The sequence below is a fragment of the Eulemur rufifrons genome, chromosome 15 (assembly GCF_041146395.1).
Source record: "Eulemur rufifrons isolate Redbay chromosome 15, OSU_ERuf_1, whole genome shotgun sequence".
Taxonomy (NCBI): Eukaryota; Metazoa; Chordata; class Mammalia; order Primates; family Lemuridae; genus Eulemur; species Eulemur rufifrons.
The window spans coordinates 49,705,929-49,730,656 of NC_090997.1; the positions used below are offsets into that span (position 1 = coordinate 49,705,929).

Here is a 24,728-nt window from a genome sequence, read left to right on the forward strand (position 1 = left end):
ATTTACACTTCAAGGATTCTAAAATATTTATAGAGTGTCTACTGAGTGCCAGAAACTGCTAAGTCCCAAAGGACATAAAACAAAGATTTCCATTTGGCTTCTGCCCTCCAAGAGCATTTGATCTAGTGGGAGAGTCACACACAAATAATCTGACAGAACAAAGTAGGATAATCACAGCACCAGCACTGTAAGCAAAGCACAGAAGAGAGAATTAATTCTGGGTCCTGGGTGCCAGTGAAAACTTGGAGGAAATAATTTCTGAGTCATGTCTTGAAGAGGGAGATTTCCCCCATTTAGAAAAGTGAGAGGGAATGTGAAGATGGAGTGCAAAAGTGTGGAAGCACAGAAGTACAGACAGTCCCCGATTTACAATAATTTCCCTTAGAATTTGTCCACTTTATGACGGTGTGGAAATGATATGCATTCAGTAGAAACCAAAACCCCAGAGTAAGTTGCAAGGAGCTCCTCCACTTACAATGGGGTTAAGTCCTGATAAACCCATCATAAAGTCGAAAAATTAAGTCTTGGACCGTCTGCCGTGTTGCCAGCATTAAATGCACTTTCCACTCAGAATATTTTCAACATATGATGGGCTTATGGGGACATAACCCCATCATAAGTCAAGGAGCACCTGTATATTTTATTGATCTGATCCAGAAATAAAGAATATTGAATTCATATTTCACACAAACTTGCCAGACTTTGAGTCCTTAAACTTGACTTTCAGTACATCTTTTTTTCTGGTCAAAATTACCAATAGTTTTTCAGTGCCTCTGCCATTAAACTCAGTTTCTCCTATATGACTATCAAGATTTCCGGTAATTCATCTCGGCTTTTTATATACAATTTTTGATACAATCTTATTTGCTCCTCTTCAAAATATGAAGGATAGTATTATTTGGTGTTTACTGGTTTTGTTTGTAAGTACATCAGAGGAGACTTAACTGTATCTTATTCTGCTGGCTTCACACTGAAAGTAACCTATAAGGTACTCCTTTATTATCAAAGGAGCCATAGAAGCCGCAGCAGTAACTCATACATTAACTCAGAGGTCCCCAACATTTTGATCACTTTCATGGAAGACAATTTTTTCACATACTGGGGGATGGTGGTGGTTTCGGGATGATTCAAGTGCAGCACACTTATTGTGCTCTTTGTTTCTGTTATTGTTACATTGTAATATATAATGAAATAACTATACAATTCACCAGGTTGGGGACCCCTGCGATTAAATGGTGTTCATTTCTCAGGTAAAACTAAGCATGATTGTAGTGTCAGGTTCCTGCAGTTTCAGTTAAGTTGGGTTCTGGTGAATACATGCTCAATATTCAACTGGTGAGGATGTAAGTGAAAACACAGAATTGCAATAAGGTCTGGCTAACAGATCTCCAGCCCAGCAGATCCCTGAAATCAGTCCTGCAAATGTCAGGGCTGAAGAAATCCGGGAGTTTCTTTCATCTGGAAAGAATACATTTAGCCTCATATTCTGTCTGGGTTTTAATGTAAACAGTGCATATCTCTAGCAAATTGACAGAGGAATATGAGGTTAAACTTAGAACTTTCTGTTGTAATTTGCTCTGGAGTCTTTGCTATCAGTGTAATAAGTATCTGCAAATTCAGGTTACATTTTAAAGGTGTTCTTAAGTTGTTTGCCTCATTTCTATGAATTGTGAAATATTTTTAAAATCATACAATTTACATCAACATTAGTTCTGCATATGCAGTTTAATTTTCTCTATTTGTTTTTCTAAAGTTTGTTGTTTAGTCATTCATTTTATTTAGTTTTGGTTACATGAAATGGTGCCACTTGAACAATATGTTTGTCTTTTGCTAAACTGGAACCAACATTACCTAAAACAAATTTGCTCATTGTTTTCTTCTGAGCATCTTCAAGTAAGATTGATGATTGACCACACATTAACAAACATGCAGTGCATTTTCAGTTATATATAAAATCTACAAATATACCTAATTACAGGTCATGAATTTCAAAGGAGAGACAAAAATAATCTTCAGCAGTAGATATCTGGGACATTTCATTATTTCAAATGAAATAATGAAATACAAGGTGCAGGTTATATCTGATGGAGCTTTATTTGCTATTATTGGAGGTTTAAATAGACAACACCTCACTTATTATTATTGCCCAATTATCAAATTTAGGAATTCGTATAACAGTTACATACTTACAAAACACTAGACTAGCCCATCACTACTTACAAAACTTTGTTCAATGGGTCCAATTACATTGGATCAATTAATTACATTTGTTTTAACCTCAAGGTCAATCAGAAGAGGTCTTTCATTGTTTAATTACAGATTTAATTACATTCAGTCACTGAACTTGGAAAAAAGCACCCCCTTACCACACTTAACTCTAATGAGGCTCACAGAAGCATTTCCATTGAAATATTTTATTCTCTTGCCCACATTCTTCAAGCTATGCCGAGATGCATTAGACAGAGAGTAAGAATAGCTGGTGGGGTGTGTGTGTGTGCGCGCGCGTGTGTGTGTGTGTGTGTGTGTGTGTGTGTGTGTTTGGGGCTGGGGGATTCTGGAGGAACATCAACACAGAACTAAGAAGATGCTCTTCCCTTCAAAGCAGCTTGAAACTTTGCCAGTCACCATGCACTGTCTTTTATCACTTTACTAACTATAGCTATGGGTTTTGCATTTAGGAATTTGATCGTCTGTCTGACTCGTGTTTTCCTTTCAGCAGCTTTCTTCAAAATTGATATGGAGCTTTCATTGCACCTAACAATATAAAACAAAGTGTAAAGGTAGGAGATAAGTGGATCAACAAAAATTTTTACTGATGGTTAACATAAACATTAAAATACAATTTTTACTTAGTGATGGAACATGTGTATCTTTCATAAAGGCTTCTGATAGGATACTGTATTTTTGTTCCACTTATAAATCTAGTACTTTAAGAGATAATTTGATAATTTCAGAGATCTCCTTTAATGTTTTATCACTGTGTGAACTTAACAAGAGTGTTGCTTCTTGCCTTGCATCTTTGACCAACATGTTATTTGTTGGCATGTATATCAGGAATGGTCAGGGCTAGGCCAAGATTTCAGGATTATCTTTGAATTTCAGTTCAGCCTAGCGTGAGCCTCAGCACTGTAAGTATGATAGCTAATGATAAGCACCTTATCTGGCATTTGCCTATTATTCTCATTTTCTTGAAACATGTTTGGATATTTGTTAACAGTTTGTAGAGCTTAAGAAAGTGATGTTTTAGAAATACGGAGTGCTTAGTTTTCTTCATTTCAGGTGCAAGTTAGAATAATCACTGAGTCAGTATCAATATTAAGCAACTCAATCAGACAACCAGATTTAACACTTTGCCCATTTGTTTTGGATTCTATGTTTGCATTGTCCAGGAGCCTAAATGCAAAAACTCTCCATGTGGACCTATTATATCAAATATCTAAAATATGTCAGGGTCCAATAACAAAATACCTCCTTTTTTCATGTTAATATTCTTGTTAGTACCATGGAGTAGTAGTTTCAGGAAGTAAGAAAAAGGTTTTAATTAAAATGTTTGACAGTGTGGCGCTTTGAAGGCATAGTCTTGTTATTCTGCAATAATTAGAGTGGAATTAAGTCAGTGTGCCAGAGGACAAGGGGAAGCAAGGGGTATTACTTTTTCTGCATATTCTGACTGGTCCACTGAACTATTTCAATAAAACTTTATCTTTTCTCATAATATTATGTAAGAAAATAAAAAATGTGTAAGGGACATAAAGGAATCCGCCAATGATTGGAGACAGGATTTTCTTTACATTGTCTAATAGATTTGTTTATTATTTTAAGCTGGTAAAAAGAGTCTTATGATTCGTGTTGAAGAAAGAGTTATTTGTGCTTGATACATTGAAGACACTGTTCAAAAGCAGTTTGTCCTTATAAAAGGATGACCCCTGTAGTAATTCTTAGGCAAGGAGGGACAAATTCAACCAACAAAAAGCACATCTCACCCCGAGTTCCCCATGATTTCTTCACATAGAGCAAAAAAATACACATCAGTAATTTATTTGAACATGCACATCAGTGAGTAGCATAGTTCTAGGCTACTCAGGAAACAAAAGGGAGAATATCAGCATTACCTAAATAAAAAAGAGAGGTGAATTACACCATTATAATTGTCTTAAAAACACGGATAAGAAGAGCAATTAAAATATAGTCCTAAACAGTACTAGCTAATGTAGATTACATAAGTATACAATATGATTCAACTAATAGTGCTCTGACAAGCATAAACCACCAGTTCTAGTAAACAAGGCCCAGATCAATTGCTGAGAAAATGTTAGATTCAGATGTAATACAAGTTACTTTTATTTCAGTACTGAATGCAAAACACAAGTCAAGTGTGAAGACAGTGTTCTAAAAAAGGTGGCTCTATTAAAGCAAGGAGGCCATTTCCTTTTGCATTTTTATAATTTTGGAATTCTATTTTTGCCGTTCACCTTCTCTACTTTTCCTCCCCTGAGCACTAATTTATCAAAAAATGATTTCAAGGTGCAAGTTGTACATTCTTATCATTATACCATCTCATCTCTTTCTGGAAGAGAGTATTACAATCAGCATTACAATGTTAATTCTTTTTTCTCTTAATATTTGTTTCACATACATGTATTTCAAAATCATAATGTTGTTTGTGAAAAGAAACCTACAAACGAGAGAGTGATGTAATCATACACTTCCTATTGTGCTGTGTGTCTTTCCCATCCATTCTCCCCTTTCCCTGTAAAGAGCTGTAAAAAATTTAAGGCAGATGAGGTATATTGCTGAAGGAAAAAGTTATTTTTGAAAAAAACTCAAAAAAACTTTTATTCTGCCCTTCTACTCAAGAAAGACTACTCAACTATAAATCTAGTGCTAGAAAAAAGCAGGAAAGACACCGTTTGCGTATACCATACTATGTCTTCTATTTCTAGAATGGCTTTTTGTTAATTTAATTTTAATAGAAAAAATAAGCACCTTAAGCTATGAACAAGAAAAGAATTTCATTATTAGTGAGTCTAGAATCCAAACGGAATTAAGAACACTCACTCAAACTCTTTCACTCATTCTCACAAAGGCCAATACTACTGATTAGAATTGTAAAGTGCTGTACTTAGTATAAACACTTGTATACACTGCAGACACTGAAAAATAACCCTCAAGCACATTGTGTTATAGTTCCAAAAATATATTTACAGTCTATTACAAAGATTACAAATGGAAGTGTCTAGGTGACTGTATTATGCTAATTAAAATTATTTTTACAGATTATTTTTCCTTAGGGACAAAAAACATTTTAGTGAAATTAAAATGATTCTTCTAGTCAATCAAAAAATAAATTAAAATATCAAATAACACTGTACAGTGATTTAAAAGAAAAAAAAAAAGGGTGGGGAGGGGTTTGGGAAGCAATCCATTTGAGTTTTTCTATAGCCATCTTTGGTCCTAAATGTGGGAAAACACATTATGTAGCACTGAAAATACCTGTTCTTTTGTGATGCTCTGCAAGTAAAATAGAAAAATATAGTGCATTTTCAATGTATTCAGAGCCCACTACAGAGAAATGTGTGTACAAAACAAGACAGTATAAATAAAATTTACAAGTTTTACAAAGGAACATTTACAGATTTTGTTCTGTTATTTGTTTGTTTGTTTGTGGATGCCCACATTATCAAACAAGACCAATTATGACCGATCCCTGGGATCTTTCTCTATTAAAATCATTATAAACAGCCCAATTCTCTTTGGAAGTACAACAGTTCAATTCTGGGGTAGTTCATGATTTTCATAACTTTTGAAAGCATTACTCACAATATGTATACATTCCTGCAATATCTATAAAGACACATTTAATTATTGCTTATGAAATTCTAACACAGTAATCAAATAATATGGTTTAATAAATAAAGCTTAAAAAAGGAAAAGCCAGATCCTTCACCTCTTCTTTCTAGGGTAAAGAGTGCTTTCATTTAACAAGTTTCTTGCATCAGTGTTCACAAATAAAAGACTTTTTGTTTTGTTTTGTTTTTAACTGCAGTGGTGATATTCTGTGCAGCAAATTTGTTTTTTAATGGTGAAAATTGTGAACTGCCCCTTTGATCATGCCTCAGAGTTCTAATATAAAACTTACTTTCCTTTCATGTTTGGACTGCATTCAACAGAAGAGGTTATAAAATATATGTCAACTATTTCTCCTAAATTTCCTAATGTCACAAGACTGAAAAAATCTCAATGTGCTCAGATTAAGTTTTAGATAACACTGGATAGTTCTCGCTTTCAGAGACTTGTCTTCACCAACATTCTACAGATGAAGTGCCTCATCTATTTTTTTACATAGTCACAAACCTAAAATTTGAGTTTTTATTTTAAATTCTGTCTAGTAAAATCACTCTATAAACAATCTGTTAAAAGTGCCTTATAGTATTTATGGATCATTATTGCTTGTTTCATTGAAAAGATAGTGTGTTGTCTGATCTTTACAAAAAAATTTCTTTTTAAAAAATATCAGAGCTCTTGGCAACTTGCATTTTCTTGACTACCTGCCAATTAGCAAACAATATCAAAACAGCACTGATTAAACAGAATAAAATGGCACAAAAAGGATACCAATGTTCTGACAGAGATATATCTTCAATCATGCTAAGTTATTTTTTAAATTTGAGATTCTTTCAAAGGTACCCAGTGTAGTAATGTGTTATAGATTTAACACTAAAAAGGTCCAAAGCTATAAACAACTTTCTAAAATAAAGTCCTTATGAAGAATAAACACAAATGATTTTAAAAAGGAATAGTCTGAAATCACATATTTAAGGAAAATATTTCATTGATTTTAACAATAAGATCATGATTTTATTTGACAAATATATTCTTTCTTAAATTCTTTATGTACATTTTAAAAAGTCTATAAGATAAAAAGGAGGTTAGAGAGCTCAAGGTGTTTGGATGTTTTTCAGGTAGTACTTTGTTTATTGTCACTGCTGTTTCTCCTGGCCACCAGTGGTGGATCCTAAATTCCCTTTTTATATATTCTGGTGGCACTTAGGAATTCAAGTCTATAGGTGCTTCTAAAATCTTCTATTCACTGTAGGAAGGACCCAGGACATCAACTGTCTTCTAGCAGCATTCTATGCATATACCGAAGGCCAGTACTGTTCTCTTGCAGTCCATAATCTCCCTTAAAAGGGAGAAATGCTTATCACACTTGAATGCCCGTTCCATGTAAATGTAGCATTTGTGCTCTCATAGTCTGAATGCTGCTCATGATTTTCTTTTGATGGCCAACCAGTGTGATCCCTAAACTCATCACATCCCTGAAAAAGACAAATGCATTTTTTATTAGGTACCTTACAAAGAATTATATGGTTCTAAACTGTCATCAACTGTTTAATTACATAATCTGTTTATTTTAGGCAGCCAGATCTTATCGTAGTGTTCTTGGGTATCATGATCATATTCCTGCAGTGGGTCGGATGGGTAACTTGCATCAACATTCTCCTTTGTAAAAACCCGACTGCCCAGGCTTTCAATTTGCCATGATAGTTATTTTTAAAAAGATTTGAAATTTACATAAGAAATTTTTAAGGTCTTAAAAGTATTATTAACTTAAGGAAAGGCTAAGAAAAGTTATTTGAAGTTAGTTCTTGAAGCTAATTGGGGTTTAGAAGTTTTTAATTGGAAAAATAGGATATAGTATGAATGGAAACATTTGTTGGGATCTAGTGGAAAGACTGGGAATCATCAATGATCACACAAAATTTTATACTGAGTTTAAATAAAATGTGGTAATTCTGAGCATATTATTGGTTGGATACTTACTCCAGTTCAGTTCAATCATTTCACTACAGTTAGGAAGAAAGTAATTTTTTTTAGTACAATACCTATGTTTAATAGCTTAAATTTAAAATAAGTTAATTGTATCTGTTTATATACTTTGCCTCTCCTAGTAGCCAGAAAGGTTGAGTTTATGTATTTACAAGCAGCTAAAATATTGCAAGAATACAGCACTATAGTATTTCATAGCAGTGACTTTGAGAAACATGGTTTTTCAAGGTTATAGATTGTTTTGTGATCCAGGTATAAATATGACAATTCACCCTTGTGGTGACTAGAAGAAAACTGAACAAGATAGCATGTGCATGCTTAAATTTACGTACGTGTCATTTTCTGACATATACCAGGAAAGAATATTTGTTTGCTGGTGTCCATCCTATCTGAAAAATGTGGAACACTTCTCATGACAGTACATAAATAGTGTCCCACAAGTAGAACCATGATTATTGTCTCCCATTTTCAAACACATTGACTGGCTGAGAGGAACTGCACCACCCAGGAAAGTTGGATATTAAATATTAATAGATTATACAAGGCCACATATTCAGTGATGAAATCAGAAAAGAAAATCAAATTCTTTTAATTTTGAGTTCAGAGCAATTTCAAATATTGTTTTATCAGGTCATTTTTCAGGTTAAAAAAATACAATCAATCAATCATACATCTTCTAAAAAGTAAGTTAAACTCTTAGCTATAGTTAATTGAATTTTTTGATCTCTTCAGAAAGCAGTCATGTTGGATATCCTAATGCATTTTGATTTTGAGAATGAAATTTTGAGATTTTTTAAGTCTAACACATACATGGTGGAACAAATCCTTCTTTGAAATGAAGAAAGTTTCCCCAGTGAATAGGAGCGTAAATAATACAGTGGCTTAGGAAAGAGGAAGCCTTATACTGGGTGGTATTTAGAACACTGGTTATGGATCCATATTAGCTGTCACTTACTAGTTGAATTAGCTTGGGAAAAATATTTAAATGACTTATTTGAATATTCAAATATTTAAATGAAACTATTTAAATATTTAGATGAACTTTAGCTTCACTGTCTATAAAATGGGTATAAAACTATTGACATATTAAAATTGCTGTTGTGAGGGTTAAAAAGATAATGTGTTTAAGGTATATTTAGTATAATGCCTGGCACATAGTAAGCACTTATTAAAAGAAATGTTTTTCTTCATGACTTGGGGGTTCATATCCCTTTAACATAGAGAAGATAACCTAATATATAAAGCATGGATTGTACCTAATTCATTCTTAAATATAATTTTAAAAGTTTAAGCTTACTCAATAGTCATCCTGGCCACTGATTCAAGGGAGTTGTAGCCAGCTGCTGTGAAATTATCTTTATATCTTTCCATCTTAATAGCTTGTAGCCATTCTCCAACTGAACAAAAGGTAGTGAAGTCAGGAGTGTTTTGATCCAGAAGAGGGCTTATTGGCCTAGATAAAAATGAAACATAAAAGCAAATATTCCCATGAACTACCAAAGAAAGAATGTCCTAGCCCATACAAAAATAAAGGTATGAAGAATAAAATTAGATATTTTAATTGATATATATGATTAAAAAAAACAGATATGCTAATAAAAACCTAAAGCATACATGTGGCTCAATAACTACAAACTCCTAAATTTACATTTTATTTAGATGTGATGACCACCAGGTTGCATCTTCCATATGTTTTTAAAGTATAGCCAACAGCATTTGGAATCAGTAAATATTTGTTCATTTGCTTTTTCAAAAGTAACTAGGAGTAAAGGAAGCACATTTGGCTGTGTTCTCATTTGTTCAGGCCACGAGGGTGCTATAGAGACATTAGGCATCTGCTGTACTGATGGCACCCTTGTGAATGCCTGGGGAGTTAGTAGGTGTATATAAATACCTCACTTGCTATCAGTACAAACCAGAGCGTCAGGTTTACCGGGCAGCTGAGGCTGAATAAATGCTAATATACATTACAATGGTGCAAGCCAAGTGCAAAGAATGAATGGACTCTTTTTAATGGGTATACCTCTGTAATCATGTATTGAATTTCTTTTGTAAACTTTAACTTCATAAAATCATTTTATTAAATAACTGAAAGCAAAACAATAAAATAGGTAATATGCTGTAACAAAATACCAGGGCAACAGAAATTAAACACCATGTAATTACGATCTCAGTCTGAAAATGTGAAATGCCATCTTATCACAAAAATCCAGTTTAGAAAGTTTTCGAAGAAAGATAGCTAATGATATCTATAACTTTTAAGAAACAATATAATAATTAATAGATTTTCTTTAAACAATTAAAATTAAACATATGGCTCGATTAAGGTAAGCCATCTGAAAGGAAAAAAATAGACTTTTATATATACATATTTAATATGAGTTTATATTTCAACACAGAAGTCACTTTGCCATTGGGGTGGGGTTGAGGAGATAAACGGTTTACGTGAATACATGAAGTTTTCCATATTCCATTTCCTTAGGTATTTCTTACCTACTACAAGTTCCCAGAGGTGTTTTCAGACTATTTGGGTTTCGAATCATTTTGTCTAGAATTCCGACTATCTGTTCAAACTTTGGCCTTTCAGCACGCTCCTTTTGCCAACAATCCAGCATTAGCTGGTGAAGACCAGCCGGGCAGTCCATGGGTGCTGGTAAACGATAACCTTCTTCTATTGCTTTAATAACCTAATAGCCAAAAGGACATTACATATGTTACTGACTGAACTTCAATTGTAATAAAATGGATTGTCTGGTGGGGAAAATGATATATCGAGGTAAGAATGAGGCACATTGCTCTGCAAAAGGCTGACTTACTTTTTCCCAAAACTTCCGTGAGTATTAAGCGTGTTATTAAGGGGTGCATGAAGTACAGGATATGATGACATCTCCTAGTTACTTCAGCAATACAGAGCAGCAATTAAGTTCACCCAGGGTATAAGAGATGGAAACATTTTTAATGTCATCCCAGAGGTTTTCAAAAGGGAACATGTTATGGAACAATTTTACTTGTATAGAGTTGTGAGTGTACGTATCTGCCCATAAATTGAAAAATTCTGCAAGTTGTAAAAGGAAATTCTGAGTTATTCAAAATGAGACAAAAAAGATTCGCTTTTTGTTGAGTTCAGATGACACTTTTAAACAGGACATCAAAATATGTGAATGTAATATGACAGAAAATATTACCAGGTACACTATTAAATAATATGAAGCCTGGTGTTAGTGCTATAAGACACAGTGGTATGCTGGAGCCAGTTTGTACTGGTTCAAGAGAGGTGATTGCATCCCTTCCCTAATCAGCCTGGGGAAGGGGAGGTGTCAGAAGAGTTACACCAGAAATTGGGAAATCCAGGCTTTCCACTCAGAGCGCTGGCTTTCACACTTTTATCAGCATACCACTGCCTATTTATATCTAATAACGGCTTCAGATACTGCTTATATAAAGCTTTGAATGCTAATGAAAAATAGGTCTCCATAAATATCTGTACATGTAAATCAGAAAGTTTAAAAGTTACTTATCATTCAAACCTGGGTTTTTTATTTATATGTACAGCAAAAATAGGTCTTAAAAATCAGAAATTGTTACAAATCTGAGAGCACAGGGAAGATAACAAGAAGGCAAACAACACAAATAAGAGATTGGAAAACATTAAAATATTATTCAAGGGGGAATAACAAATCCTTTGACACTGACTAATAGCAGTAGAAATGTAAGGAAAAAAGGTCTCTTTGAATAAAAAAGAGGTATCTTTGAGTTTTTAAAGAAAATATAGCCAAAAGTAGGCAGACAAAAAGCTGGCTTTTAAAAAGTTAATGAACACAATATTTTTAGGGATATACATTCTGAAGATGCATGCTGACATTCAAGAACAGCATATTAAAATGTAAAAGGTCATAGGATATAATGAATAAAGTAACTGGCATCAATAATTTTTGGAAAAAATCTTTTGTATAAAAGAAAAAAAAGTAAAAGTCCCCTTTTTTCTTTAAGAAAAATCTATATATGAAAATTAAGTTTAAGAGGTAAATAGATAAATTTAATCACAGTAATTTTTGAAAAGTAAGTCTAAAATCTTAGCCCAAATTCTCCCCTGTTCACTAGGTTATATTTCCATCAGTTTATTGAATATCTTCACATGAACTTTCCATAGGTACCTCATTCTGCATATATTTAAAACTGAATTTATCAACTCCCCAAGAATCTTTTACTATTTCAATTAATGGCACTTCCAATCCCAGTCAGAGAGCTGAGAACTGTCCTAGATTCTGTTTTTCTCTCATATATACAATTAGTTACCACTTTCTGAGGGTTCTACTACTTCCTAAATACAGCATATGATTAAATACTAGAAAAAGTATTTTTCCATACCTATCTCTGTATATCTATTGATATATATCTCCCTGAAGTGAGAGTGATGGAGTCATTATCCCATAATTCAGGCTTTATAATTTGACAGGGGTGTTTCCTTAAGTACTTTATTTTAAACAATAATTATAGAGAAAACATCTTAGCCTTAAGTGATCAGAATTAGTGTTGGTACTGAATGTAATAGAGGTCATATGACATAATTTTAAAAATGTACCTTTTTAGGACCTCATGATTACAAAAGTTGGATATCACTGTAAACGTTCTTCTAAAATATTTCTTTAAAAAGCTATATAACACACAAGCAAACATACCCATATGGTAACTCTGCAAATATAGCAGGTATAACTACAGGAGGAATTATATATTTTTAAAAAACTGTTATAAACGCAAAGAATCTCATGTGGCTTTGTACAACATTCCAGTAATAGCACTGTACTTGGATTCAAAAGTGCCAAATGTTAAACAATAAAAGCAAAAATAATTTACCTCTGGGAAGTTTAGTTAAATGATTTAAATAGTAGTTCAAGTTGTGAATAAATAAACCAATAATTTGTATTAATAAAACATTATATATTCAAAATTACCATACGATAAACAATTAGAGGAGAATTTTTCATTAGAAAATGAGTGGTTTTTCCTTGTATTTGAAGGTGCTTGTAAACATATGCAGTTCTTCCTGATTTGACAGGACTCCATGAATGCTCAGAACATTAATTCAGTTCTCATTATTTCCCATCACCTCCTAATCTATTTCCCTCTTTATAGCTTATCTTCAGGTGTCCAGAAAGATAGAGTGATCTTTCTTTTTTTCTTTCCCTCCAAATAGTCTTTTAAAATATAAATCTAAATCTTATCATGGCCCTCCTGACATAACATTTTTCAATAGCACTCCCAGCTTTCACAATAACATTTACAATTGATTCTTTATCTTTGAACACAATATATTCTTAAGTCTTTGTGCCAATGAACAACATACAGTACCATTAAATGACTACTTATAGGATTGACAGTTAATGAACATCTGTAGTTGTCCTATTGCATTACAGAAATCTGATGATTCCTATTTTTATAGCAGAGAAACAACATTGATCTCAATACAAAATGAAATATCAGGCTATGTTCTAAGATATAGTGGTTTGCAAATTTTTAAAGAAATACCATCAAAATATAACATTTAAAATAATGCATGTTCTGGAATAAGAACGGAATTTGAGAACCTAGTATTCCCATTAATATTCACACTCCTACTGACAGGAACTCTAAAGATACTGTCTGGGAACTCTTTGGCCTTTATAGAGCAGTTTGGCATAATCCAAGGTGTGCTTTTTGAGGATAAACCAGCCAATAGGAGATGATTTGGGAACAAATGGAACCTTAAGCCTCTGTAATTTTTATTTGATTAGCCTGAGAGAAGAACAACCTATCTGTTAAAGACACAATTAATAATCACAGTAAATATTTATCAAATACTTACTATATGATTGACATGGTTTTAAACTTGAATTATAAAAACCTTATTACATGAGTATTGTTATTATATTGATTCTAGAAATAATCTAAGGCACACATAATAAAGGAAAGGGCCAATCAATATCATGTTGCTGTTAGTAGAGAAGACAAAATTTGACTTGGGCTATCTGACCAGAGCCCATGCTGTTAAGAACTGCATTATATTTCCAATTAGGAAAATATAAAGTATTTTCTGCAAATAGTTACATATGCTTGGAAACAATAATGCACAGAGGTAAAATGGCTGAACCTCTATGTCTTAAAGCATTATGTAATTATTCACTAAGTTCATTTAAAACATCTCTTTATAAAATTACTGGAAACCCCTTTGATTTGCTGGCACAGATCTGCCTTTAGTATTTTAATAAAAATTAAAGAAAAGTATTCATAAGCAATTCTACATCTAGATAGTTCCCAGAGGAACAGGAAATGATTAGGGTAAATGACATTTTTCAAAAGATCTTGATGGGACACACAAAGGATGACTTCTTTGGCACATGCTGTCAAGTAAAACATTGTAATAAAAACAAAAGTTACTTGCTGAAAAGTAGTTCCATGTTATTACCGTATGACCATTGTAATTAAGAGAAAAAGGAGCATGGAAAGACCCCATTATAATGGGCCTATAATAACTCAAAATGGGATATAACGTGATCAGCTTCTGTTCTCTGCTCAATGCTCATTTTCATTTCATTAGCCTCACAATAATGTGACCCACATTTTATGCAATTAAATGTGTTGGATTCCACTTATAGGATTATGATAAAGTTTTACAAAAAAAAAAAAAAAATCATCCCATTTTTGTTTCTATCTTTTTTTTTTTTTTTTTTGAGACAGAGTCTCTCTCTGTTGCCCAGGCTAGAGTGAGTGCCGTGGCGTCAGCCTAGCTCACAGCAACCTCAAACTCCTGAGCTCAAGGGATCCTCCTGTCTCAGCCTCCCGAGTATCTGGGACTACAGGCATGCGCCACCATGCCCGGCTAATTTTTTCTATATATAGTTTTAGCTGTCCATATAATTTCTTTCTATTTTTAGTAGAGATGGGGTCTCGCTCTTGCTCAGGCTGGTCTCGAACTCCTGAGCTCAAACGATCCGCCCACCTCGGCCTCCCAGAGTGCTAGGATTACAGGCGTGAGCCACCGCGCCCGGCTGTTTCTATCTTAATATGAAAAAATACAAAGCCATAAATCAGTGGTAACTTTTAAAAGGAAAAATTGAGGGCTCACAATTTAGCTGAGAATAAATCTAATTACAAGTGTATTATATCTTCAGAGCTCCTAAATGACTTTTAATAGATGACTTTAAGGAATTATCTTTATGTCCCCTATCTTTATGGAAGCTTAAATATTTTATCATCCTTATGACTACCTACTAGTAAAATTAACAATTTATTGGCCTAGCTTAAAGTAAGAAAAAAAGAAAATACTTTGTTAAGTATTAGTACCAGAAAAAATAAAATCTATATAGTAAATAATTTCAAAATTTCATAATTTCAAACTAAAAATTTTATTTGGACTATCAAGATATAAATTCAATTAAAAGACAACTACTGTGAAACCCAAGAGAATATTTTAAATTTCCAAAATATTTATCATGTTTGACTATGTTTACATACACAAAGATTTTCTGTGAAAGGCCCTTAATATAAAGGGCTAAATATCTGCAGATTTTTCAGAAGAATGAAAGTTGTTAATTTATTTGGAAAGCTTAACCTTTTGATTTTAATAGCAAATAACTAAATCCAATTGCTTCCTTTGCAGTTTAATTCAGGAAAATTATAGGCTCATGAAAATACAAATGAATGCTCATTCAGGTGTTAATCAAGTGATAACTTACTTGGGTGTGGGTCTGGTCATGAGCATACATGTTATCTTTTCCCAAGGTTTTCTTTTTCACTGCCTTGTCTGGAGTGAAACTAAAGCCTTCTGACAACTATCTCACTCATTGACTTCCACACCATCCCTTTTTTATTTCTTCAGATTATAAAAACCTCACGTTATTCACTATTCAGCCTGGAATTTTGTGGACTTGCTTAGAAACGTACCCATTGATTTACACCTTGTTTTCATGGTGTCTTATGAAAAGTCCTTTTAAAATCTGAGGCATTTGAAATTTGAGGGCTTTCTAAAATCCTTGACAAATTCCTAGCAGCGAAATTTAAACAATGTAAAGTGAATTGGTTCATTCAATAAAGCCATCTAGACTAATTTTTAAAAAGTGGATACATCTGAAAATCTGATGAAGGTAACCTTCCCAGAAAAATACAATATATTTGCAAATACAAAGGGGTTCCCTCATGTATCGGGGGGGTTCACAGATTCCTTAAGTCTCTCCATGAACTCCTACCGGAGACTGCAAGTAAAAAAGCATTTATCTAGAAAATTTATCCCAGAATGGAATTCATTATCTTAAATTATCCAATTTTTCTCCATTTGCAATTGAAAATTTAACATAATTGGTCAAATAGCACTTGAACAACATAATTATAAAATAACAAATATGGCACAATAAGAAGAATGTTAATATCAATTTCACTAGATAAACTGAGCTATGTAGGTAACCTCTTACTACTATATAAATCTGTCCAAATTTGTTAATTAATTCAGACCTTCAAAATAAAAAAAAAGATGGAGATAAATATTTTCTTAATAGGTCAGAACTAAACCTCACTGTAGAAATAATTTCATTTGATCAATAAAAATATTTATTAATCCTTGGTATAGTAATTCTATATTTATGACTTCATTTTCAAGAAAAACAAAGAAACAATACTTAGGAAATTTTAAAAATTAAAATTGGATAATTTTTTTTCTTCTTAACCATTTCCATTATTTATTTTGGGAAGTGAAGTGAACTTTGAATTTAAGTCATCTCCGTCAGTTCCTTTATGTTTGAATCTAGTACAGAAGGAAGGTGTCAAAAGAAATGAAACTCCATGGAGTGTCTAGGGAATGTAAATATTTCTCTTTCTCTGCCCCAAGGATTTGTTTGCCCACATTTTGACAGTCCATGAAATCTTTGACACTGAGCCCTGTCAAATATTAACAACTTTGCCTCTGCCAAACGGATTCATCATTTAGACTTTTGTCTTTGAAAACCAAAAACAAAAAAGCAAATGCAAAAGTTTCATGTCCTTATCCAATTCAAAAATCAAAAGATTTAACTGATTTAAAACTTACCCCTGTTCAGGCTGTGAACTTTTCAATTAATGCGGAAATTTGTAGGTAAATGTACCAAAAATAACCTTACCAATAACATATGAAGTCTTACTTTAGTTATCTAAAAATAACTATTTACAAGTTTTAAGACACATAGGAAATTGATACAAACAATTGTAAAATTAATAACAGATACCGATTTAATATAACAATTTGCAAAATCTCTTTTTGAAAAATAACTCATTTGTAACTGTAGTCAGCTTCTGTTGCTGTCCCTGTTATAATACCTCAAGAGTTAACTACTCCATACCAGTTTGCTAGTCACATCCTTTTTCTAAATGATAATGTAGACTTTTCTTAAGCATTATTTATTCTTTACTCTCCAAGAACTTGCATTAATACCATTTCTAAACTCCTTCAAAAAAACCTTTCATCAATTCACCCAGACCTAATCTTCATTTCTAATTACAAGTGTACTGCATTTCTGTTATGGGAAAGTGAGTCCAATTTATCGTCTCCATACAGCTGGCTAAACCTTTGCTTCTGGACTTTCCAGTATACTCTTTTGGAGAACTTTTTTATCAGCTACCGAACCAAGGTATTCTCCAGATTTCTAGTATAATCCAGGGTACCTTCCTAGATGTCATACTTGCTCTACATTTATCTAAATGTCACTCATATTTTCAATAGGTTGAACTATATGAATCTGTCAATATTTGCAAGTTCTTGACCTAAAAAATGGTAATTTTATAAAATTCAATCTAATAAAACAAGTATTCACTTGTGCTTATGCTTATGCTACATTGTTTTAAAAATGGTCTCTTGGTGTGAGACGTATACCCCCAAAATAGACTGTCATCAGCTTCTTTTCTCAAAGGAAAACAGTATGTTTTATGTTTTAGTATGCCCTCATGACAACAGAGTATACACATTTAGTCATTTAGTAAGCGCCCCCCCCCCCCTTTTTTAGGAATTTTCAAGGATGTGTCCACTGAGATTACATTCTAAAATATCACTATGAAACATTTACAGATATTGATCATAAAATCTAGACTGTCCCATGAAATTAAAAGTTAATTAAACCAAGCAACAATAGATGATTTAAGCAGATTTTCTGAGAAAGCTTAAAAGAAAAAGAAAGATAAGCTTCAAAGACAAAAGAAAACACAACTTTCCTATCCCTCCTCTCCACAAATGATTCTTTTACTCTCCCACTGCAGCTGTACAAGGACAGTATTCTTATCCTTACGGAAGGGGAACTATCCTTTATAGGCTTCTATCATGTCCACAGAATTTAAATAAAAATGGAAAAAGTACTTCTTTAGAATGAAACAAAAATAATAAAATTAATAGAACCACTAATTTATGGTAATGACTGTGGTAATTTATGTTAATAATTGTGGAAAACCTTACTTTTTGTAATTCTATAAAAATTTGTTCTTAAAGGGCCGTTAGCTATGTGTTCCAATAATTCATATTAGTGTATTAAATACTTTTTGTTTAAACAATGTAACACCTACATCTTGATTTGACATGTCCCAATAAGGTCTTTCTCCATAAGACATAACTTCCCACATGACTATTCCATAGCTCCATACATCACTGGCTGATGTGAATTTCCGGTATTGGATGGCTTCAGGTGCTGTCCATCTTACTGGAATTTTTCCACCCTGTTATAAAAAGAAATTGACATTTTAAATATGTATAACAACTTATAAATCATTTAAGGCAATATCTTAAAGCAACAGTTAAATATTTGTATTTTTATTTGGCAGTTCGGCAGCATCAGGACTATCCATCTTGCTCTCTAAATGTATTTAAAGTTACTAATCGGTTTTTTAGAATCCCATTACAAGTTTTCTCATTTCAAGTTTACAAGGCAACTCAATTTAATGGGCCTTGTGTGGTCTTAGGGCAAGAGTCTATTGAAAAGACAGTGACAAATTAGGCTAAATTACTAGTAAAATGGAATGAAATATGGGGTATTTAAATAAATCCTCACATATTTTCCTCTGTTCTAATCTCATAAAAGGTATAGGAATTAGCATAGTTAATATTCTTTTAAATCTCTGTTTAAAGTGTGGTCATATTTTTCTGCTACAAATAAGAGTGTTAGTAACTAGATGTTGCTATAGGTAACTCTATAATATTTATATGAACATCTCAACATAAGGTAAGCATGGTATCATTCTTATCATTACTTTCCTTCTTAGCTTATGTGTAGACTGTAAAAACAATAAATATCCTTCCCCCAAAAAACAAAATAGCAATCACTTAGGGGTGGGGAACCTGTGGCCTTAAGGCCACATATGGCCTCCTAGGTCCTTAAGTGCGGCCTTTTGGCTGAATCCAAATTTTACAAAACAAATCATTTTATTAAAAGGGGTGCAGCAGAGAAAGAAGCAGCTTCTCTTGCCTACTTCGGTACTTAAAAAAAAAAAATCTTGAAATCAGAAGACTGCAGATTCTCCATCTATCAGCTCTGCTTTCTTGGTAGGAAAATCTTAGGGATATGAATTAAGTGCAGTGAAAGGCGTTTTCTTACTGTAGTTGTATAGACAGCTTCTGGATCATCCTCTATAACCCGGGACAGGCCGAAATCTGACACTTTACAAACAAGATTGCTGTTGACAAGAATATTGCGAGCTGCAAGATCCCTGTGAACATATCCCATATCGGCCAAATATCTCATTCCAGCAGCAATTCCTCTCAGCATTCCTACTAACTGGATGACTGTAAATTGTCCATCGTGTTTCTGCAGAAAGACAAAATAAAATTCCAGTTAACTGTACCTGAAAAGGGACATGAATCACCATGAAAAACTTCAGTATACTAGTCATACTATTGTATAATAGGAATTGTTAATAAATTTTCTATGTAGCATAGATACTTTTGAAAACACATAACATGCTGATTTAACTGGTAGCGAAACAAAATAAGATATAATTTTGGTAACCATTTAGTTATTTATAATAATTTATTATTTTACTATTAATTAACAATAGTTTGAGATTATTCAAGTCCAAAAGTATAGACTGACTTTTAAGTCAAAGTTTGGTAATGGAATATCCAAAAATATTACCCCTGACCAGCTAAGTGCTTTCCCCACATGCCAAAAATTTTATATAAATAATATAAAAATATATAAGGGAATTAACTCGCGTATAGTAAGATTTTTTTTCTGTAAATGCTAAAAAAAGGGAAAAGAGAAAATATGTAAGTCAAAAAGAGAAACTAGAGAAACTAAGAAGTAGAAAATGATTATAGTAGCTGATTTTGTTGTCATTTCATTTTTTTTTTTTTTTAATTTTCTACTGGTAGGAACATTACATGCAACAAAGATTCTCTAAGACATTTTTAACTCACGGATCTTTCCAATTGAATACAAACATGCTGCATGATGCTGGTTTGAGTTGATGAAGTTCCTAGGTGATGCTTATGTCATAATGATGCAGAAATGAAAGTTTCTCTAAATCCTCTGCTTATAAATCTGGGTTGAATTTGTAATTCTAGATCACGTAAAACAACTTGGCATGTTCTCTGATTCTTTAGATTATTTATCTTTGCCATTTGGAAAAATGTTAATGTGTGTTCATAGTCTTAGGTAAAATGTCTCTGAGAGTAAAACTATTTATGTTTATACATTTAGGATTCATTCATTTACAAAAATCACATACTATTAATTTAAAAGTAGTGATAATAATCATACATTTTATGCTTGGTGTTCACATAACAATATAATAGAAATGGCTTTTTACACTGCAGAGTTGGGATCATAGTGTCAACATCAAATGGTTATCTCTCTTTTTAGTCTTCCCTGCATTACTTCTATATTTCATTTATGATTGTATATGTTGTTTTACAATGTGTATAAATTACAGGGCTTCGGGTGTCCTCTATATTTCAGGTGATAATATTAATGGAATCATTTTTTTAACATTGTGTCACATAAATGCTCAGAAGATTCTAGTTTAATCCAGTCTAGAATTCTGATTATTGACCTGATTTTCAAAGACAATTTTCTGACCTCTTACAGTTTACAACGTACATTTTACATTGCAAAAAAAAAAGAAAAAAAAAATTCATAAACTTATATTGGTAACACATATAGCATATTTAGAATGAGAAAATAATTCTGATAATTCTAATACTTACCCTAAGAAAAGCATCTAACGCTCCATTTTCCATGAATTCTATTACAATCATGACTGGTTTCCCTAAAATTAAAAAAACATATATATTGTTTCAGAAGCTATAACCTTAACTTCAGGGTTATTTCCTCTCTCATCCCCAATAAAACAAATAATGCTCTTCTAAAAGAGTGAATGGGTGAGATAGGAGTCTTTCTAATGTTTCTAGTGCTGCTCCTAAGCTCAAAAAGTTTAAATATCTGTTTGGAACATGGTTATGACTCTTAAGATTAAATCCTACAAATAAAAGTTAATGTTTTCTTCTGACTCCTGTTTCGTGAGTAAAACTCAGAGAAAATGACACTTTACATAAAATATAAAGATTAAACTGTATCATCATGGCTTTTGAAGCTAAATAAAAACTTTATCACTCATTCCACGTATCCTATCAGATTTATTCTGAAACTCTAATCCTACATTCATTTTCTCCAGTTTATTTCTTGAGATGATAGCATAAAAGAGTAATTGTTTTAATTAGTTATGTACCAAGAAAAAGCATTCATTTAGACTATGAATAATGGTCACAATTTGGTTGTTTTATTATGTATACAATAATACTAATTTCTGACACTCAGCCTGTTTGGTAAATGAAAGACATAACCAATATCTACCTCTGGTAACAACCCCTTCCAAATGGACAACATTTGGGTGATCAAACTGCCCCATGATGCTTGCTTCGCATAAAAAATCTCTCCTTTGTTTTTCTGTGTAACCAACTTTCAGGGTTTTTATGGCTACGGCAACATCTCTTTTTCCTGGAAGTTTCAAACGACCACTGCAGACTTCTCCAAATTCTCCTGAAGTAACAGAACAAGTAGGTGTATTTTAATGTCTGAAATATTTCCTTTCTCAAAGTAAATGAATTAAATTCTTTAAAAGAATTTTTTAAAAGTATTTTCATAAATACTTGGCAGAGCTCTCTAAGTCATACTGAACACATTATCATAGATGGGTGATTCTATTTCCTAGACACAAAAGTTGTTTATGAAAATAATGGCATAAATGAAATTAAAACTTGAACATACAGTTTAGCTCATTCATGGAAGTTAAGCTTTCCTAAACCATCTGTTAAACAGGCTACTCTTTTTCAATTGGACTAACAAACACTGTTTCAGAGTCAACATTTAGATTTGACTTATGCTGTATAACCCATACTTCCTACTAAAGCATAAGGGCACATTAGCACATTCTAACCATTGCTATTGCTTTTAAAGTTTAAGAATTAAATATTTATTAAAGATTTAAAATTCTGAACTGTATATGCAGTATGTCTGCTAGATTTAAGAGAATTAGGTTCAGAAATGTATAATTATTATGAAAATATATGCACATAGAAAATAAAATTGCCTTTAAATAATGCATACATGTTAATTTTCTACATGGATTTAAATAGGACAATGGCTAATACCTATAAAAACAAAAAAGATAACAATGAAAGATTTAGAAGAGGATAGTAAATCATGTAAAAGGAAATGTATAGTATAGCAAAAATCAGGAAAATTCAGATTTTTTAAAAATAGTAAATCATTTCTTTAACAGGCCAGAGTTATTATGAAATAGCTTGTAATAGAACAATATCTTAAAAATCCAACAGAAAGCAAAATATATACAGATCCACTGTGCCATATGCTTTTTTTTTTTTACTTTTTTCCTTACGATTTCATAAACAAGCACAGCCTCACTGCTTCCAACAGTTCAGGTAAATGCAAAAGTTCTATACTTGAGGGATAATTATTTGCCTGTCATTATGATGTATGACTTTCGATCTTGGCTAAATGGAACAGCTGAACAAGGAAGCTACAATAGCCTTACCTGCACCAATCACACGCTCAATTTTAATACAGGAGGCATCTAGCTCCTTGGCGAATTGATGGACAGCTCTATTTGGGTCCTCATAGGTTTCAGGGTCAATGTAGGTTTTGGTGCCTGGAAATTTAACTGTAATGATGTAAGAAAGCATGACTGTGATGAAGCAAAGCACTTATTGTGCAGTCAGCCCAGGAATTTCATTATGCAGAGTGCTCCTTGGAACAGTGAACTTGCTTCCACATCACCTGATTCACAGTAGTTTTAACAGACTACTTCAGTCTGCTGGCGTATAGGTATTATCTGCAAGCTTCTATAGGTAACATAGGATCCATAACATAGGTTACTAACTGAATTGCTTTTCCAGTAAATCAACAAAAGACATCCACCAAAATTTCTGACAAGCCTATCAGACTGGAGGTTTAATTAAATTCACTGCTATCGTGGCATAGTTCAAGCCATATGGAGGTTTGTAATGGACTTGGAAACACATTTGTAAATCTATCAGTCAGTCAATCAATCAAATTAATACACTGGGGAAAGAAGACATTTCATTTACAGGTAGCCTACTACACTGACAGCAATATTAAAAACATTTAGACATCTTACTTATTCTTTTGATTTATTTTTTTAAAGACCAACCACTGTTGACATATACATAAAATTAATACAAGATGTGAGGGACTGCTATCACAGAATCAAAGAGAAATCTTCTAAAGACATAGTTTCTTCTTCACCTTGAAGGGCAATAGAAGCCAGATGTACAAAGTGCAGAGAAAAGTTAGAAAATTTACAATATTCCTGGGATTTGTTAACCAAGTATGACAGCGATTTGAAAGAGGAATGGTTTATATGAACTTTCAATTATAAGGCTCTGGAAGATCTTAACTGCTATGAGGAGGTAGCCAAAATGCCTTACAAAAGGTAGTTAAAATGCAAACAACATATAGAATCATCTTAAAAGTTAAAATCTTAAAATGCACCCAGAAGCATGCAGGTAACAGATAATGCTATGTTAACTTTAAATCAAATTCAATTACAATAATGTATTCCAAATCTAATCATTTGGTTAAAGACAAAGATAAGATAGATAGGCATATATTTGGTTATATTAATGCAATGAAAAAAATTACACTATATCCTCAAAAAAAAACTTTATTGTTTTAACAAAGCCACTGAACAATCTTTTCATCAAATCTTACTATTTGCAGAACAATATATTTCTTTATATATTACACTGCAGCCTAACTGTGCTTATGTCATCACATTAAATTAAAATTATATTTAAAAAATAAACACATAACAAAAAGAAGCAGAATGTATAAAGGAAAATGGGATTTAAAAATCTTGATTTATTCTGCTGAAGTTGATTGTTTATCCAAAATTGATTGTCTTAAACAATTATTGTTGCAGTTTATAAAACTGACAGATGCTCATTTGTTACTAAAGCTGAACATGAAAAAAAAAAAAAACAACACGAAGAAAAGAGAGAGGGGATAGAAGGAGAAAAGAGAGAATAAGGAGTACAGGGAAGAGGGGGGGAAAGAGAAAAAGAGAGAAGGGAAGAAAACAATAGGTTAACCTCCTAGATTGGCAGGCAGATGGAGAATGAGCCATCTTCTCCCTTTTAATTCTCTCTCTCTTTCTTTCTTTTTTTTTTTTGTTTGTTTGTTTTGATAAGGGAGCTAGATTGGAGGTAACCTTCTGCATCTCAAACGGTCTCTGATGGTTCTTTATTCAAGCTGTCATAAAACATTTTGACAGGCCAGAGCTATTTTGGCATAAAAACATGAAATACTGCCCAGCTTGTATTTGAAGATATTGTTAGAAGAAATGGTAGGAGGAAACAAAATGTAAATTGGAATTGC

General features: G+C 32.6%; 1 protein-coding gene across 8 annotated transcripts in view; it reads right to left on the reverse strand.

Annotated features, from left to right (window-relative positions):
• Positions 1 to 3,781: 3,781 nt before the first annotated feature.
• Positions 3,782 to 24,728, reverse strand: part of EPHA7 (EPH receptor A7) — a 176,479-nt gene continuing 155,532 nt past the window's right edge. For 3 of the 8 annotated variants that reach the window (XM_069487323.1, XM_069487321.1, XM_069487325.1), the window contains exons 10-17: positions 22,867 to 22,992; positions 21,666 to 21,851; positions 21,020 to 21,081; positions 19,410 to 19,619; positions 18,385 to 18,534; positions 10,324 to 10,517; positions 9,128 to 9,283; positions 3,782 to 7,319 (exon numbers count right to left, since the gene is read on the reverse strand). In XM_069487323.1, the coding sequence (XP_069343424.1) occupies positions 7,205 to 7,319; positions 9,128 to 9,283; positions 10,324 to 10,517; positions 18,385 to 18,534; positions 19,410 to 19,619; positions 21,020 to 21,081; positions 21,666 to 21,851; positions 22,867 to 22,992 (1,199 nt within the window). In that variant the 3' untranslated portion in view covers positions 3,782 to 7,204. Of the gene's footprint in view, positions 7,320 to 9,127; positions 9,284 to 10,323; positions 10,518 to 18,384; positions 18,535 to 19,345; positions 19,620 to 21,019; positions 21,082 to 21,665; positions 21,852 to 22,866; positions 22,993 to 23,465; positions 24,310 to 24,728 lie in introns of those variants that run through there. The other 5 variants (XM_069487324.1, XM_069487322.1, XM_069487327.1 and 2 more) reach the window with 3 other exon arrangements.